The 18,643-nt window shown below is 33.5% G+C and overlaps 1 protein-coding gene across 1 annotated transcript in view; it reads right to left on the bottom strand.

Moving 5' to 3' along the window:
* LOC6033128 (kinesin-like protein CG14535) overlaps positions 1–16,470 on the bottom strand; it is a 214,591-nt gene extending 198,121 nt beyond the window's left edge. Inside the window, exons 1-4 of the mRNA XM_038252044.1 lie at positions 16,301–16,470; positions 15,800–15,857; positions 10,711–11,272; positions 10,116–10,641 (exon numbers count right to left, since the gene is read on the bottom strand). Coding sequence (XP_038107972.1) covers positions 10,116–10,641; positions 10,711–11,272; positions 15,800–15,857; positions 16,301–16,458 — 1,304 coding nt within the window. The 5' untranslated portion in view covers positions 16,459–16,470. The remainder of the gene's footprint in view (positions 1–10,115; positions 10,642–10,710; positions 11,273–15,799; positions 15,858–16,300) is intronic.
* Positions 16,471–18,643: the final 2,173 nt, after the last annotated feature.

The raw sequence follows: 18,643 nt of genomic DNA, 5'->3' as shown, positions 1-18,643 counted from the left end.
GATCAAAAAATTAAGTAAAAGTTGAGAAAAGTTTTGTTTTGCACGATATTTTAAAACCCAATTGAGGAATAATTATGAATTCCACAACATTAAATCGATTAAATTTAAGAACAAAATTAAATTTCTTTGCTGCACAAAAAAAAACTCAAAAACAAAAAAAGCAATAACAAATTGTAAAACTGCCAACAGTTACGAGACCACCTGCAAAAAAAAAACCTCCACGCACAACATAATGTCAGTGCGAACATTGCGCCGAAAAGAATATGAATTTATGCTCGTTTTTGGAATGAGATGTAAAACAGCAATTTCGAAATGCCTTCCCTAACATTACCGCGTGCCGTTTCCCTTACTCTTACGTCATATTATGTGGAAATGTGAACGAATGTAGTTGACTGGCTTTTGCTGGCCGAACGAACTTTTTTTTTCCATCGCCACTTGAAAGTTTTGCGGAATGTCGTCGTTAAAATATTCTATGAATGTCACAACAAAATGGTGGTAAATTTATTGTCTGTCCCAAGTTGTGTAACCTGTTCATTTTTTCGTTTTTTTTTTTTTTTGACAGAATAAAATATTCGAAATAATTTTCATCCATTTGTACATTCCAATAGGAAAATTCCAGAAAATGTTTAAATTCAAGCCGAACCCAAAAGTCAACCGCAAGATATCCCTCCAACATTCACCGAATTAATACGTTTCGCATTAAGTCAAGTGTGAAATGAAAAACAAACAGCCTTGGCGCTTTCCCCCGAGATGGAATGATAAATGCTGTTAATTGCGTGTCTGTTTGTGAGTGAGCATATGAAAATTTTGCCAGCTCATCTTCACTGAGGGAGTTGTGCATTCTCGAAAAGGGACACTTTTGCTATGCCGGGAATACCTCTTTCCGTTGAGTGCATGAGACTGACTGGCTGACTTCGGGGCAGAGAAGGGGGGCAGCACGAAATTAAAAAGCTCATGATTTATGGCTGGCAATTCTTTGTTTTCCACTTATTAGCACTTACTTAACAAAGTCTTACCCGAGGGGACTAAGTGGAAAAGAGTCGTTTTGGGTTATTTTCGCTGGCGGATGATGGGATCCATGTGGGGTTCTGTCTGGTTGCGACAAGGGTTTGTCAAAATGGGGTTCTGATGCATTTATATGCACAGCAAAAAATCCGATGGTAAAATCGCATGCAAAAGCATGCACATCACCTTCGTCAAAATAAACACTTAATATTACACACTGCATGTACATTTTTTGCAAACACAAAAAAAAGGTGCAACCGACGGGATTCAAACCCAGCACCATCAGTAAGGACTGGCGCCTTAGCCCACTCGGCCATCGGACCGTTGAAGAGCTGAAAGGATAAACGCATATATGAGCTTGAAATTTCAGTCAAGTAGGTTTCCCGTACTGATAGGCTACATGTTTCAGGGTGTAAAATCACATAAAATTGTATAAAATAATGCAATATTTATTTTACGCCCAGACCTTTTACACGCAGCTGGATTACTACTTTTTTAGCTGTGTGGCTGCAGGAGGAGATAAATTGTTGCACTTTATGGAAAAGGCTATGAACCCTGGTGAACTCTCCGATTTTAACCATGCCTTGACATTTATAACCTGGGAGTTAAAAAGAGAAATGCACGTTTCTTTGGCAGGTAAAAAATTGGTATTAGTTCCATATCGTTAATAAAAACATTTTTAATTGCAATTATTTTGCATTTTTTTGTAAAAATGTTTCACAACATTGCAAAAATCGTTAAAAAATTAATTGAATTTAAAATAAATTCTCAGTTAGGCCATTGCAAATATTTTTCAAAGTTAAAAATGTAAAAATGTAAAAATGTAAAAATGTAAAAATGTAAAAATGTAAAAATGTAAAAATGTAAAAATGTAAAAATGTAAAAATGTAAAAATGTAAAAATGTAAAAATGTAAAAATGTAAAAATGTAAAAATGTAAAATGTAAAAATGTAAAAATGTAAAAATGTAAACATGTAAAAATGTAAAAATGTAAAAATGTAAAAATGTAAAAATGTAAAAATGTAAAAATGTAAAAATGTAAAAATGTAAAAATGTAAAAATGTAAAAATGTAAAAATGTAAAAATGTAAAAATGTAAAATGTAAAATGTAAAAATGTAAAAATGTAAAAATGTAAAAATGTAAAAATGTAAAAATGTAAAAATGTAAAAATGTAAAAATGTAAAAATGTAAAAATGTAAAAATGTAAAAATGTAAAAATGTAAAAATGTAAAAATGTAAAAATGTAAAAATGTAAAAATGTAAAATGTAAAATGTAAAAATGTAAAATGTAAAAATGTAAAATGTAAAAATGTAAAAATGTAAAATGTAAAAATGTAAAAATGTAAAATGTAAAAATGTAAAAATGTAAAAATGTAAAATGTAAAAATGTAAAAATGTAAAATGTAAAAATGTAAAATGTAAAAATGTAAAAATGTAAAATGTAAAAATGTAAAAATGTAAAAATGTAAAAATGTAAAAATGTAAAATGTAAAAATGTAAAATGTAAAAATGTAAAACGTAAAAATGTAAAAATGTAAAATGTAAAAATGTAAAAATGTAAAATGTAAAAATGTAAAATGTAAAAATGTAAAATGTAAAATGTAAAAATGTAAAAATGTAAAAATGTAAAAATGTAAAAATGTAAAAATGTAAAAATGTAAAAATGTAAAAATGTAAAATGTAAAAATGTAAAAATGTAAAAATGTAAAAATGTAAAAATGTAAAAATGTAAAAATGTAAAAATGTAAAAATGTAAAAATGTAAAAATGTAAAAATGTAAAAATGTAAAAATGTAAAAATGTAAAATGTAAAAATGTAAAATGTAAAAATGTAAAAATGTAAAAATGTAAAAATGTAAAAATGTAAAAATGTAAAAATGTAAAAATGTAAAAATGTAAAAATGTAAAAATGTAAAAATGTAAAAATGTAAAAATGTAAAAATGTAAAAATGTAAAAATGTAAAAATGTAAAAATGCAAAAATGTAAAAATGTAAAAATGTAAAAATGTAAAAATGTAAAAATGTAAAAATGTAAAAATGTAAAAATGTAAAAATGTAAAAATGTAAAAATGTAAAAATGTAAAAATGTAAAAATGTAAAAATGTAAAAATGTAAAATGTAAAAATGTAAAAATGTAAAATGTAAAAATGTAAAAATGTAAAAATGTAAAAATGTAAAATGTAAAAATGTAAAATGTAAAAATGTAAAAATGTAAAAATGTAAAAATGTAAAATGTAAAAATGTAAAAATGTAAAATGTAAAAATGTAAAAATGTAAAATGTAAAAATGTAAAATGTAAAAATGTAAAATGTAAAAATGTAAAAATGTAAAAATGTAAAATGTAAAATGTAAAAATGTAAAATGTAAAAATGTAAAAATGTAAAATGTAAAAATGTAAAAATGTAAAAATGTAAAATGTAAAAATGTAAAAATGTAAAAATGTAAAAATGTAAAATGTAAAAATGTAAAAATGTAAAATGTAAAATGTAAAAATGTAAAATGTAAAAATGTAAAAATGTAAAAATGTAAAAATGTTAAAATGTTAAAATGTTAAAATGTTAAAATGTAAAAATGTAAAAAAGTAAAAATGTAAAAATGTAAAAATGCAAAAATGTAAAAATGTAAAAATGTAAAAATGTAAAAATGTAAAAATGTAAAAATGTAAAAATGTAAAAATGTAAAAATGTAAAAATGTAAAAATGTAAAAATGTAAAAATGTAAAAATGTAAAAATGTAAAAATGTAAAAATGTAAAATGTAAAAATGTAAAAATGTAAAAATGTAAAAATGTAAAAATGTTAAAATGTAAAAATGTAAAAATGTAAAATGTAAAAATGTAAAAATTTAAAATGTAAAATGTAAAAATGTAAAATGTAAAAATGTAAAATGTAAAATGTAAAAATGTAAAAATGTAAAAATGTAAAAATGTAAAATGTAAAAATGTAAAATGTAAAAATGTAAAAATGTAAAAATGTAAAAATGTAAAATGTAAAAATGTAAAAATGTAAAATGTAAAAATGTAAAAATGTAAAATGTAAAATGTAAAAATGTAAAATGTAAAAATGTAAAAATGTAAAAATGTAAAAATGTAAAAATGTAAAAATGTAAAAATGTAAAAATGTAAAAATGTAAAAATGTAAAAATGTTAAAATGTTAAAATGTTAAAATGTTAAAATGTTAAAATGTTAAAATGTTAAAATGTTAAAATGTTAAAATGTTAAAATGTAAAAATGTAAAAATGTAAAAATGTAAAAATGTAAAAATGTAAAAATGTAAAAATGTAAAAATGTAAAAATGTAAAAATGTAAAAATGTAAAAATGTAAAAATGTAAAAATGTAAAAATGTAAAAATGTAAAAATGTAAAATGTAAAAATGTAAAAATGTAAAATGTAAAAATTAAAAATGTAAAAATGTAAAAATGTAAAAATGTAAAAATGTAAAAATGTAAAAATGTAAAAATGTAAAAATGTAAAAATGTAAAAATGTAAAAATGTAAAAATGTAAAAATGTAAAAATGTAAAAATGTAAAAATGTAAAAATGTAAAAATGTAAAAATGTAAAAATGTAAAAATGTAAAAATGTAAAAATGTAAAAATGTAAAAATTTAAAAAATGTTAAATGCCTTTGCATGCAAATAACCACCAGATTTTTGCTGTATAGAGGAAAAACATGTTTATTTTTAAAACATAATTTCACTTTTTAACATAGTATTGTGCAATTCAAGCCTCAAAAGAGAACACAATAAATAACCTTAATGACGACTACAAATTACTGCCTACCACAAAAAAAAATGTGAAAAAGAGATGACATCATGCGTGACAAACAGTCCCTGCTAACAAACTGACCCAAAACTCCTCACTACCTCCACATTCCTGAATTCCCGTTCCCTCGGCCAAAAGGGTTACTCCGAGCTGATGGAAAACCAATTTTCCCGTGACTCCCACTCTCCCACAGCAATTCAATAAACTAACAATGAGGCAAGTTTTCGAGTTGAGCAGAGCACAAACCGAATCAAAACTTTCACCGCAGGCATTTTCCTCGCCTCGCCGGTTAGCTGTGGGTGTCAAGATTTTCCCACTTTTCCCCCCTCTCGCCGAGAAACATCGGAATGGGTGGCGAAGGGGGCGAACCACGGCGGAAGTGTCTAATTGAATCGAACCAAAGACTCTTCAGTGTGTAAATTTATTGTGGCATGTCGTTTGGTGTTGTTTGGGGTATTATGTTTTGATGCTTTGTTGGCGTAACTAATTTCACTCCAAAATTAGAACCTTGTTACACCGGGGCGACACGTGAGTGTGTGTCTGTTCTTTGGTTGTATCTCTGAATGGCACTTGACTTAACGAAACGCAGTGTGAAATGTGTTTGCCACCAGCAAAGGGAACTTAGGGAAAAACTGGAATTATCAAAAAAGATTCTTATAATAAAATTTTGATGAAATTCATCAAAATTAAATGAAATTAAAAAATTTCCAAACAATTTCATTTTCCAACTTTCAAACTTTCCGTCAGATTAGCGGTTTGGCTTTGCTTACAAACATCGCTAAATACTTGTACTATAGAGTGAGGCACCCGCACCAAAACCCTGCTGGTTTTCCGAGACGAGCTAACAAATCGAACCAATGTGTGTCGGGTTCATTACGGGAAACATTTATGTTATTTATTGGGTTGACGCGCGACTCGCTCAGTAAGCCAAAAAGTCAGCGCCGTTCTGTTGCTGCTTTATTTTGAGACATTTATGTCAACAGACGACACAGCGGCAAAAGAAATGCTGACGGGAGGAAAATAAACACTTGAGTGTTATGGGGTGTGACGTGACGGGTGAGGATGCGTTTTCCACTTGTTTTTCCCGCGATTTGTGTTTGTTGAATGTGGAACCTGATCCGTCACGAGGTAGGAGGCTGATTAGTGAGATTTGTGATGAGAGGCTCTTATGTTGTTGAAGGATTTTTTTTATCTAGTGATGATGATTATAATAGTAGTTTATGCAACAAGTTGCAAAAAGAGGATTTTTTCAGCACGAGTCGTACATTTATCCAACGAGGTTCACCGAGTTGAATAAATACGAAGAGTGCTGAAAAAATCAAGTTTTGCAACGAGTTCCATACAACATTTTTTGCAATTCCAAAAAACACACACTGAGTGAAATTTTATGTAAAATTTTCATGTATTTTGTCAATAAATCGTTTAAATCAAAAAAATGTTGAAAAGTGTTACTTTTCGAAACAAGTGCTGAAAAGTTCAACTTTTCAGCACCCATTTCAGTGCTGAAAAATAGAACTTTTCAGCATTTGTTTTGAAAAGTGTTGCTATTCGATTCAGTTATTTTTGGTACAGAAAAGTAGGCTATTTCGTCGTTCAAGAATGACAGGAAAAGTAAGTAGTTTCACGACGGAATTGCAAAATAGTAGTTTATGCAACAAGTTGCAAAAAGATGATTTTTTCAGCACGAGTCGTACATCCAACGAGATTCGCCGAGTTGGATAAAAACGACGAGTGATGAAATAATCAAGTTTTGCAACGAGTTCCATGCAACGTTTCTTGCAATTACGAAAACACCCTTTGGACAGAATTATAGCACAAATGTCCATTACGTCAATGAAACGTTTAAATCAAAAAAATGTTGAAAAGTATAACTTTTCCTTAGAAGTGCTAAAAAGATCAACTTTTCAGAATCCATTTCAGTGCTGAAAAGTAGAACTATTCAGCATTTGTTTTGAAAAGGGTTACTATTCGATTCCGTTATTTTTGGTAAAGAAAAGTAGGCTGTTTCGTCGTTCAAGAATGACAGGAAAAGAAAGTACTTTCACGACGGAATTGCAAAAAATCATTTCAAACTAGTTCAGTTGTTTTGCAATCATTAGATTTCAAAAAATGTAAGAATTGATGAAAACAAAAATTTTAGCGAAAAAAAGTTTTTGCCGTACTGTCCATGTGTGTACATCGGAAATTTTCACAAAATAAAGAGATTCAAGTTCAAGACATGCGAAAAATGATTGTAGATGCAGAAAAATGCATTTAAATAAATTTCAGCTGATTGCACTTGCATTTCCATTGAAATTCTCAAGTTCTTTGAAAAAAAAAAAAAAGAATTTGCCCCTTGATTTGTCAGGCCGATTTTGAAAAGTAGGTGACAAAAGCTAAAAAATTAATAATACCAGCCTAATGAAAATTTAAAATTGAAATGGACTCTAACAAATTTTTGATAAAGTGCACCTCTAATAGTCACATTGAGGCTTTATTTTTCGGCCTTGAAAAATATTTTTCGTTTTTTTAAACATTATGACAGAAAGCCACCCCTGAAAATTTCCTATAATTTTCTCTCTGATACTTTGAAAATCAGACAATTAGTTTCCGAGGTACTGCCTCTATGTGACTCAACTTCCAACTGACGATATCTCAAAAATTTTTGGTTCGATGTTCAATGTTAAAAATTTAACACTTTTGAAAATTTCTGATCCTTTGAATGCAAATCATTTGATTTTTTTATAAATTCGTATAGAATATGAAATGTGGAAAATTATCTTTTTGCAATTCCGTCGTGAAACTACTTACTTTTTCTGTCATTCTTGAACGACGAAATAGCCTACTTTTCTGTTCCAAAAATAACAGAATCGAATAGCAACACTTTTCAAAATAAATGCTGAAAAGTTCTACTTTTCAGCACTGAAATGGGTGCTGAAAAGTGGAACTTTTCAGCACTTGTTTCGAAAAGTAACACTTTTCAACATTTTTTTTGATTTAAACGATTTGTTGACAAAATTCATGAAAATTCGACTTAAAATTTCACTCAATAGTTGTTTTTCGAAATTGCAAAAAATGTTGTATGGAACTCGTTGCAAAACTTGATTTTTTCAGCACTCGTCGTATTTATCCAACTCGGTGAACCTCGTTGGATAAATATACGACTCGTGCTGAAAAAATCCTCTTTTTGCAACTTGTTGCATAAACTACTATTTTGTAAACCTTTTCAAAAGTAAAACTTGATTTAAAAAATCTGAAGTTATCATATCCGATTTTTGAGGGATTTTCAATCAGTGAGCAATATAAAAAATATTTATTACGTCTTTTTTTTTCATTTTATTTATGAAAATAACGATTTCGAAGTAGCTTTTTTTATTACTGTTCTTAATTGAAAAAAACAGTTTTTATATGTTTAATGATAATGGCTAACTGGGGTGAAAATATACAACAATATTTTTTGATAAAATTAATTATCAGAAAAAAATGAATGGAAAAATCTGGAAAAAAAATCTCGGTACTTATTTTATTCAATTTAAATAAACAACTGCTGTAGACCACAATCGTATGAATGTCTCACGTGCAAAATCAGCATATTGCGAAAAATGCAAGTCAAATTTGTCCCACCGGAAGGTAACGTATTTATGTTTTGTGAAAAAGATGAGTGATCGTGTTTTTCTAAACAAAATATTAGCATTGTGGGTTCATGTTGGTTTTATATTTAGTAGGAGACTGCATAATTAACAAAAAGTCTTTTTTTATAACAAATGTAACGGAAAAATCGAAATTAATTCTGATCTATTTTAGTTTTTAAAGTGTTTATACTTTAATCTCTACCGTGGTAGAACTCAAGAAGAAGGAGGAAAAAGAATTGAATTAAAATTTCGATCATTTTTTTCTAAAATTTTGAAAGTAAAAGTTTTTCTAAATACTATAAAAATTGATAAAGATCTGTCAATGTCAATGGTTTGAAAAACTTCTATCAATTCATGAACATTTTTATTCTCCTGTGAGAGTTTGTTGTTATATAATCAACAAATACATAAAAAAACGTTGTGCAATTGATTTGCTCAAGTTTTTCCTTTATAAAATATATGCTTTTCCGTATTTTTTGTCGACCAAATTTGAGGACAAAAAACGATTTTACCGTTAAAAGTTTAAATGACATTAAATATAAAGCTTTTTTAAATATTATTTTTAAATCATAAGTTTTAAAAAAATATTTTTTGGAAATAGTTCGAAATATATAGCAAAAGCATAATGCTTTTTTCCTAAAACCGATCAGGTTCTTCAAATATGTAATACAAAATATAACTTAATAACTTATAACTTATTATAATGACTGGTAAAATATATCAAAAATCAAACATAAAAACAAATCCATTGTAATTTCACTCTTACATCTGCCCTTCAAAAACCCAAAATCCCGCAGCGATTCACTTTAACTGTCGTGCTAGCCATTAAAATGAAATACTACTACCTGGGGCCATAAATTTCTTTTGGTCGGGAATAATTCCTCCAGATGCCGTGTTACATTTGGAAGTGAAATAAATTTCACCAACAGAGGGCCACTACGCTTCCCGTGAGCCACTTTAGAGAGCAAGATTTCCTCCGGTGGAGAACCGGAACCTTCAGAACAACAGAATTCCATCACAAGAGTTTGCTTGCAGCCACGGCGTTGTCAGCGTCTTTTTTCCTCAAAAGCGCGGAGCCAAATTTTCCGGTGAAAAACAATAAAAACACCAAAACAAGTCAGACATCAGACAGTCGAGTGGCAGGGCTTAGATGTCGAGTCTAGTGTGTCTCTACGCCGTGTGGACACACAAAACCACCGAAAAGAGGCGCGCATCGTTAAAAGCAAAAAGAGCTGCTGCTCGTGCCATTTATAAATATAACGCCACCGCAACGGAAAAAGAGTTGGTTTTCCCGGTTCCGAGGAAAATTCTCCCTAGAAAGAACAAGTGAGCGGCGGCAAGCCGTTGAAAAGATCAAAGGTATTAATTTAACACAATTAAAATCAAATTTATTGCCTTCTAATGCGCACATAATGAGCCGTTTCCTACGGCGTGGCGCGGTCGGGGTTTTCTCCTTAAGGGGCATTGTGTGGGCCCTTTGCCAACAAAAGTGGCTTTCTTCTGGGAAAGTAAACACGACGACGCGAATGGCAGGCAAAGGAAAACTAATCCTTTCGGTCAGGTTTGTCTGTTTGAGGGGAGCGTTATAATTTGTTTAACAGATTTCGAGGACTTTGACTCTTGGACTGAATTTGGTATCTATTGTATCAAAATTTCATTTATTATTGTTTATTTAAATTCTCAGATTTTGGCTATTTTTGCAACACAAAATCCTGTAAATTACTGAACCTTCACTAACCTTTCGATGTACGCCGCGGTCGCGAACGCTTTGGCCGTCTCCAGCGCAATGTTGATCCGATCCGCCGTAACGGTAGCAGATTTATTGTGGTGCCCACCCCTTCCCTCCGCCGCTCCTCCCCCTCCCCCATAGACGGGCACCGCCGTTGCACCTGCTGCGCCAGGTTTCTCCGCAATCGGCGACAGATTCGCCGCGATGGGACTCTTCATGGCGCGCAGCACATCCGGGCTGGTCAGTTTGTACGGAATTGGTTGCGCCGTGGTCGAGCTTTCGCGAATCGCCCCCACCGGCAGGGACTTGGGCCGGGGTTGAAGCGGGGGTGGAGGTCGAACGTACTGCTCGAGCCGCGGGCCTCGCCGGGAGGGCGCCGGACCGGAGTCCGGGATTTTTTCGTAGATATGATAATTGCTGCGAATCGATTCGTATAAATTGTCCTTTGGCATCAATTTGGCAGTGGGTTGAGGTTTCAGGGTGGTGCTGGACCGGCGGTTGGACTCTTTGCCCGGAGCTGCGTTGGTGCAATTTTCTAAGGAAATGAAAAAATAGATAAAGTTAAATACAATTCATTTTAAAAAGGGTAAAGAGTGAATCATACCTCCATCAAACGCGGTTTGGCTCAACAAGTGCCGCTCGTAGATATCTATCAGCAGCTTTGGTGCTGCCATTTTGGAACCACCATTGCCCTGACCAGTCGGAAGAGGCAGTTGCTGTTTCGGCAGCCGAGAACCACCCGCCATCGTCGTCGTCGTCTGCTTTTGATTTACACCGGTCTTTGCGTTGTTCTGCAGATAATCAGCCTTTTCAAATGCGATCTGATGAACGGGCAACGCTGCTGGCTGTCGACTGGCAGCATTAGCATATGGATCAGGTATTTGGACGGGCAGTGGCAGCAGCATCGGTTGATTAAATATTCCGGCATTGTTCGGATCGACCCTTCCCACCGCGGAGGACGATTGCCCCCCGGAAGAACCGTCTTGACGAAGAAGAACGAGGTGGCCATATTTTTGCTGGAGCTGCTGCTGATGTTGCTGCTGGAGAAGGTGCTGCTGCTGCTGGAAGTGATGGTGGTGCCGCTGCAGATCGGCCCGAGAGCCGGATCCGGTCCGCTTGATGGCCGCCATCGTGCTGCCTATCTGGCGGGGCCGGTGCACGGAGGCCTGTGTGCAAGTGCAAGAATTTATATTAATTAAAGGCGAGAGCCGTGCCCCGATGTGACGGGAATGGCTGGGACGGAGGGGTGGTATTCAGTCAAAATTTAATTTTAAATATTTTAGTATTTGAGCAATTCTCTGAGTTTTCGGTCATTCGATTTTTTTGTATTTTTTAATCCGGCTGAAACTTTTTTGGTGCCTTCGGTATGCCCAAAGAAGCCAATTTGCATCATTAGTTTGTCCCTATAATTTTCCATACAAATTTGGCAGCTGTCCATACAAAAATGATATGTGAAAATTCAAAAATCTGTATCTTTTGAAGGAATTTTTTGATCGAGTTGGTGTCTTCGACAAAGTTGTAGGTATGGATATGGACTACACTGAAAAAAAATGCTACACGGTAAAAAAAAATTTGGTGATTTTTTATTTAACTTTTTGTCACTAAAACTTGATTTGCAAAAAAACACTATTTTTATTTTTTTTTATTTTTTGATATGTTTTAGAGGACATAAAATGCCAACTTTTCAGAAATTTCCAGAATGGGCAAAAAATCTTTGACCGAGTTATGATTTTTTGAATCAATACTGATTTTTTCAAAAAATCAAAATATCGGTCGCAACAATTTTTCAACTTCATTTTTCGATGTAAAATCGATGCACTTTATCAAAAATTCACTAAAGTACTTTTTGATTGCAAATTCGATTTTACATCGAAAAATGAAGTTGAAAAATTTTTGCGACCGATATTTCGATTTTTTGAAAAAATCAGTATTATTTCAAAAAATCATAACTCGGTCAAAGATTTTTTGCCCATTCTGGAAATTTCTGAAAAGTTGGCATTTTATGTCCTCTAAAACATATCAAAAAAAAAATTAAAAATAGTGTTTTTGCAAATCAAGTTTTAGTGACAAAAAGTAAATCACCAAATTTTACCGTGTAGCATTTTTTTCAGTGTAGTCCATATCCATACCTACAACTTTGCCGAAGACACCAACTCGATCAAAAATTCCTTCAAAAGATACAGATTTTGAATTTTCACATATCATTTTGTATGAACAGCTGCCAAATTTGTATGGAAAATTATATGGACAAACTAATGATGCAAAATGGCATACCGAAGGCACCAAAAAAGTTTCAGCCGGATTAAAAAATACAAAAATTAAAATTAAAGAAAAAATACCGATTCCGTAGAGAACTGCTCATTTAATAAAGTCGTTTTTTTATTCCCATTATTATTTTTTTTTTTTTGGGTAGAAACAAGAAACGAAAATGTTGGCTTAGGTTCATTATTTTTTTAACATTAATAATATAAAACCTAAACGTGCTTCAAGAACAAGTTTCAACAAAAACTACAATGAGTATCTTTCTCTTTACAACGTTTTTTCTTAACAAACTTTTGATAAAAAAAGTAATCAAACTATATAATGTGTCTTACATGATACTCTTTTGATTGAAAATGCAAAAAAAATCCATTCAAAAAAGATGATAAAATTTTATATTTCATGCCAATAACATGCCAAAATTCAAAAAAAATAAGAAAAAATGTTATATTACCTTATAAAAAATCATGCTTTAACCAATTCCATAAATACAAAATAAATATTGTAAATACACAGAAAAAATGATGGTAATATTCATCAGGAAATTGTGACAGATTTTTTGGCAAAAAAAAAAGATTAATTTTACCCCAGAAAATGATGAATTTTCATCATTTTTTGATGAATATTCAGCAGGTTCACATTTTTACGCATTTTTTATGTAATATAACTCAAAAAAAGAGGTAATATGCACCTACCAAATTTTCAACATTCCAAAATTCAACTTTTTTTGCTGTTTATAGCACACCCAAACGAAAAATATATCTCAAAATCTGCAACAGTGAATTTGCTGCAGAAAATGTTATATTTTATTACATTTTTTGCAGCAAGCCCATAGATCATTTTTGCCCGCGTGTAAACACGTCAGCGATCTGCAGTTCTCACCAACACATAGAATGCTGGCGCGTCCCCGAGCAACAATCTAGAGAGAACATTATGTTCGCGCTCTGTCCCTTACCATTCATCAAGCGTCCATGGCGCGGTGGTAGCGTGTCGGATCAGCAACCTAGATGTTGATGGTTCAATCCTCGATCTGTTAAGGTTTTTTTTTCTGCAATACAATCAATCTGCCGTCGGTAATGTCGATAATTGTCGGTAACGGGCAAAAATGTCATACCCCTATATCGCAAAAAATGCATGAGGACAGTTTTCATGCAGATTCTGATATACTTTCATGCTGCCATGCATCAAAATCATGCGACCGCCGGTTGGGTGCAGGAATGATATTCAATATCGAAGAATTTTGAAAATTGGCAGTCATTTTTCCACTAAAATAGACATAAGTTTACTGAAAATGGATAATAAATGGTCATACTTATTTCAGCAAACTTGTTCTTCATTTTGTTTGCAACAATGCTACAACATTAGTTTTTGAATTCCTTCATGAGAGTATTTACCAGAGCAAATTGAAAATATTTTTTTTAAATAACACTATTTTACACCTTTTGATGGCGCTGGGACTCAAGTAATGAATCGATTTAAGGTGTACTATGTCAGGAATATATTTTGGGAACTAAGAATTGATACCTTGATAAAAATATACACACAGAAAAAAAGTGGAATTTTGGAATGTTGAAAACTTGGTATGTTGAATATTATTTGCAATTTAAAAATTACTGTATCTCAAAGCCGTTGCATCGTATCAAAAAGTGGTCAAAGACAAACTTGTAGGAAATTAGTCGAGCTTTTTGAAAAAAATACACTGGAAGAAAAATACACGCCATTTCTATAATATTTTAAAATTTTTATGTTAAATAGTGAAATTTTAAGGTAATGTCACGATTTTTTTCGCTTAAAATTTTTGTGAAAATAGCCTAAAATGTGACAAAAAGACTCACGAAAAATGCAGGATGGTATGTCTCTACTGATACAATACAAAAATCATTTACTAAAACTGTATTTAAAAAAAAGTGGTCTAAACGTCAAAATTTTCAAAAACCGATAATGGGAATCGATTTTCCAGACAATTTTACATAAAAGTCTCGATATTGACCATTGTCCTATGTAAAATCCTTGTGAAGATACAGTGGTTTTAAAACTAAAGTATTTTTAAAACCGCTGTATCTCGACAAGGATTGGACATAGGACAATGGTCAATATGGAGACTTTTATGTAAAATTGTCTGGAAAATCGATTCCCAATATCGGTTTTTGAAAATTTTGACGGTTAGACTACTTAAAAAAAACAGTTTTAGTTAATGATTTTTTTTATTTTTTTTTAAGGAGAGCATACCATCCTGCATTTTTGTGAGCCTTTTTGTCACATTTCAGGCTATTTTCACAAAAAAATTGAGCCAAAAAAATCGTGACATCACCATAAAATTTAACTTTTAAACTCAAAAACTGAAAAATCTCATAGAATTTGCATGTATTTTTCTTTCATTGTATTTTTTTCAAATAGCTCTTCTAATTTCCTACAAGTTTGCTTTTTGATACGATGTAACGGCTTAGAGATTCAACAATATTGAATTTACAAAATACAAAAATATTTAAAACCCTTACGCCCTTCTCAAATGTCATTATAGAGTGCAACTGGCTCCATATTCACAAAAATGGCTTATATAAGCCTAGGATAACATTTTTAAAAAGTTTCATTGAAATCGGAGAGGGTCGGGTACAAAAGTACCAGAAAAAATCCTGATTTGTGCTGGGTTGCTCTATATCAAAAATTTTGTAGTTGTCTGCTCTACAACTTTGTACAACATTATTACACTCTAAAAAATAACCCTACACATTTAGAAAAAACACGAAATTTTAAAATGAAAAAAAAACGTTCTTAATGAAAAAATGACCATTCTGTGTCAATGTAGATTCGAAAAGTACATTAAATTTCCCTTAAAATGCAATGTTCAAAAAAAATTTTGGCATAGTTTTTAGAACTTTTTTATTCCTTTTTCGATGAAAACTACGTTTTTTTCGGAATCCTGGGTACGCCATTGAATCGGGCGTCTAATTTTAGATATAAGTTTCTTTGACACCAAATTTCTATCTTATCACCGTTTCAGGCTGCAAATTATTGAAAAACACCTCTTTTTCGCTTGCTCAAAAATAAAAGGGCTCGTACCGCCCCTCCGTCACGAGATATCAAAAAACGGACCTCGGATTTGTGTTCAGGGACAAAAGATACCCCTTGGGACAAAATTTCACGCAAATTGAAGAGGTTTCGGGGCAACTGCTTTAAGTTTAACTTGAGTGGCTGATTGCCTGTTAAATTATCAAAGGCATTTTCTCAATTTTCTTCTCCGTCAAAAGCCATTTTGCGTTAAAATTTCTTACTCAAAATGTTAAGAATTCGGTGTGATTTGTTTTATTTTTCTCTGAAGAATTCTATCAATTGAATCTGGACTGTAATATCGATATATTTTCCCTAATTATATCCAAATTACTGAATACCACCCTCTCAATTCCTGCTAGCATTTCACGCTTCAAAACACTCACGAATGTAGGCTGCTGCTGCATCGCGTTTTCCATCTTTGCCGTGCAACTGACTTTCCCGCTGCATTTGTGTAGGTGTATTTGCGACCGCCACCGAGTTCAAACCGAGGGAAAATCCAGCGTACAATTCGCCATCCAGAGAGCGTTGCATTTGGGTAGTGCAACGTAGTTGTTGTTGTTGGATTTGTTGTGATGTTGCATAAAAGTCGGGAGAAGTGGAAAAACAGGGAAAATTTAGTGACGCTGTGCGAGGGAAGGAAAATCCGTTCAAGAGGAGCGAGAGTTTGTGTTTTCCAGACCAAAAGTTGAAACATTCAAATTAAAGCGCCTACGTGGCATGCAACCGGCAGTGCACATCGCAGGCGATGTTTTTAAAGTGGTTTACGTTCGCTCGCTTTAATCTTTAAAATTTCGGCTTCTCCCTCTCTCCGCATCTATGTTGGTTATGTTTTATGCTCGGCAGCAGCCAGCATAGGGGTGCGGCTGATGAGATTCTCTACTCACATTTTGGTCTCTTGCTGAATGACCGGCTGAGGCAGAGGCTGTTGTTGCTGTTGAGACTGAAGTGCGGGAATGTTTGTTTTGACGGGCAGTTTTCGGCGCGTCGACGTCGACGGACCTGGTCCTGGTTGGTTCCGGGTGGCGCCATTCTTGCGGTCCATTCCTGGGGCTACTTCCTGGCACCTCCTTCTCTTGCCAAGATGTAAAGCCTATTTATGCATCGGACGATGTTGTCGGTGCGTCATTCAGTCTGGAATTGGTCGAAATATAAGGTGGGCAGATTAATTAAATGATAAGGAAAAGTTTCCAATGAATGGTAGCTGAGGGATAAGAGGGAACTGGACTTTAAACTGAAAAAACGAAGGAATGTGTAGAGTGGTCAGCTTGTTCAACAAATTATGAAGATTCTGGAAGAAAGACAGTAAAAAATTAAAACATATAGATTTTTTTTTTATATTTTGTTGATGTTGGAAATCATAATTCCAAAATTACAGATGCTGATGTTGGCATTGAGGAAGGTTATGTTTCTAGATTGAATATTTTATTTATTATATCTAAAGATGAAACATATTCTCGTTCCCAACAACACAAGACAACCTTCGCGGTAACATTTAATACCCCTCCATCAAATCACTACTAATATTCACACTTCCTCAAGTGGTCGACGTTCCTCCCAAACACCCTGAAAAGCAGTAGCTAAAGAAAAAAAAAAGAGTAGAAGACCGCCTCCTATTACCAAACCACTGACTGACTGACACCAAGCCTACGGAGCTGTTTTTGCCCCGCGGGCAATAGTTCATGATACTCTCTTGTCATAACTCCCAGGCCTATTCGCTGTCAACTTTATCATCAACAATCGTCCAACAGCTACTGCTGCTGCCAACTGCCACGACCTACCCTGGGCCAGATTTTCAACGCCCTCTCTCTCGAAAGTGTTTTTTCGTACATATTGTATGTCGCATTAGTGCTCGCTTTAATGCTTTGCCTCTGTTTCCCCCTCTACTGCTGTTTTGTGTTGTTTTGATTCCCTCCTGGTCCTTCTCTTCTGCAAGCGCCTTTCAAAATTTGTAGGTGTTGTAGCAACTTGCCCTTTTCGACATTTTTTAACTCCAAAGCTATCAATACGTCGCTTTCGTGCTATCTTGTCGCAGGTGCATTTTAGGCCAAATTGAGTTAAGAACGCCATTTTGTGCAGCTCACAATGCCTCATCTTTTGACCTTCACAGATCTCCAAAATTCAAGTTAAATTCTGAGATATTCAATAAATACCGAAAAAACTTCGTGCATGTTTGTCACTTTTCATATGAAAGAAGTTTCATTCTTATCGTGCTATCTTGACACAAACTGAAAATTGCTGTAAGTGCGACAACTGGCCAGAGGAATTTCAGGTCACAACGCGTTTGACACACGTACAAGCCCGATTGCCATAAACATATGTAATTATAACTTGTGACTCCGGGAACCAAATTAAACCAAACTTCGAGACAATGCAAACAATGGTTCACCAAACAAAACGTGTTTGTTTTTATTTACATTGCGTGTTCCATGTTTTGTTTATTCACGGTCAAACATCAAAATGCGTTTCTTTGGAACGTCAAAAAGCGACGTGCGACAAGATAGCATGCCAACGTCGATATGATGTATGAGATTCAGTAGAACAAATGCATATTTTTGGTGACTCACGACCCCGACTCGAGATCAACAAGACGACTTTATTGATTTCCTTTCAACTGGCTACACGTGCTTGGAATTCTGTGCCACCTCCCGTCCAAGCCGTCTGCGGATGTCCAACAATTGCTACCTCAATTCTTTTCCTAGACGAACTCATTTGTATATTTATGATGAATGTGCCCCCCCCGACGAAGTCGCCGACCCACCAAAGATGAACTTCAGGGCAGTCAGCCAGCAAACGTAAACAATTATCGTGTTTGTTTATGCTGTTCATAAACCGAGTTGTTGAGTTGTTGAGCGTTTGAAGTCTCGCCCAGGTCCCAGTCCCGCGCGGAGTTATTCTTTCCACACACATGATCGAAGTTGCTTTCTTCGGCGAACCCCGAACCCCGAACACGTGCCACCGGAAGTTGCACAAATAGCTACCTTCCGCGCACTTAGGTCTGGGTTGCTTTTCAAGGGAAATGTCGATCCCATCAATTGCCAAATTTTTTCTCAAACGACTCGTCAATAGGGTTGGGCAATTTGCTTGCTGATGATGTCACGCGGACCGTTTCTACCGATGCTGCCCGACGGCGGAACGTACCGTGAAATTTCAATTACTGACAGTTGGCGTGAAATACGATAGAGTGAGAGCTGAATGAGAGCGTGTCTATCGCCAGAAAGAATGAACTG

The sequence above is a fragment of the Culex quinquefasciatus genome, chromosome 2, assembly GCF_015732765.1.
Source record: "Culex quinquefasciatus strain JHB chromosome 2, VPISU_Cqui_1.0_pri_paternal, whole genome shotgun sequence".
Taxonomy (NCBI): Eukaryota; Metazoa; Arthropoda; class Insecta; order Diptera; family Culicidae; genus Culex; species Culex quinquefasciatus.
Note: the sequence above shows the minus strand (reverse complement) of the source record. Positions and strands in the feature narration are given on the sequence as shown.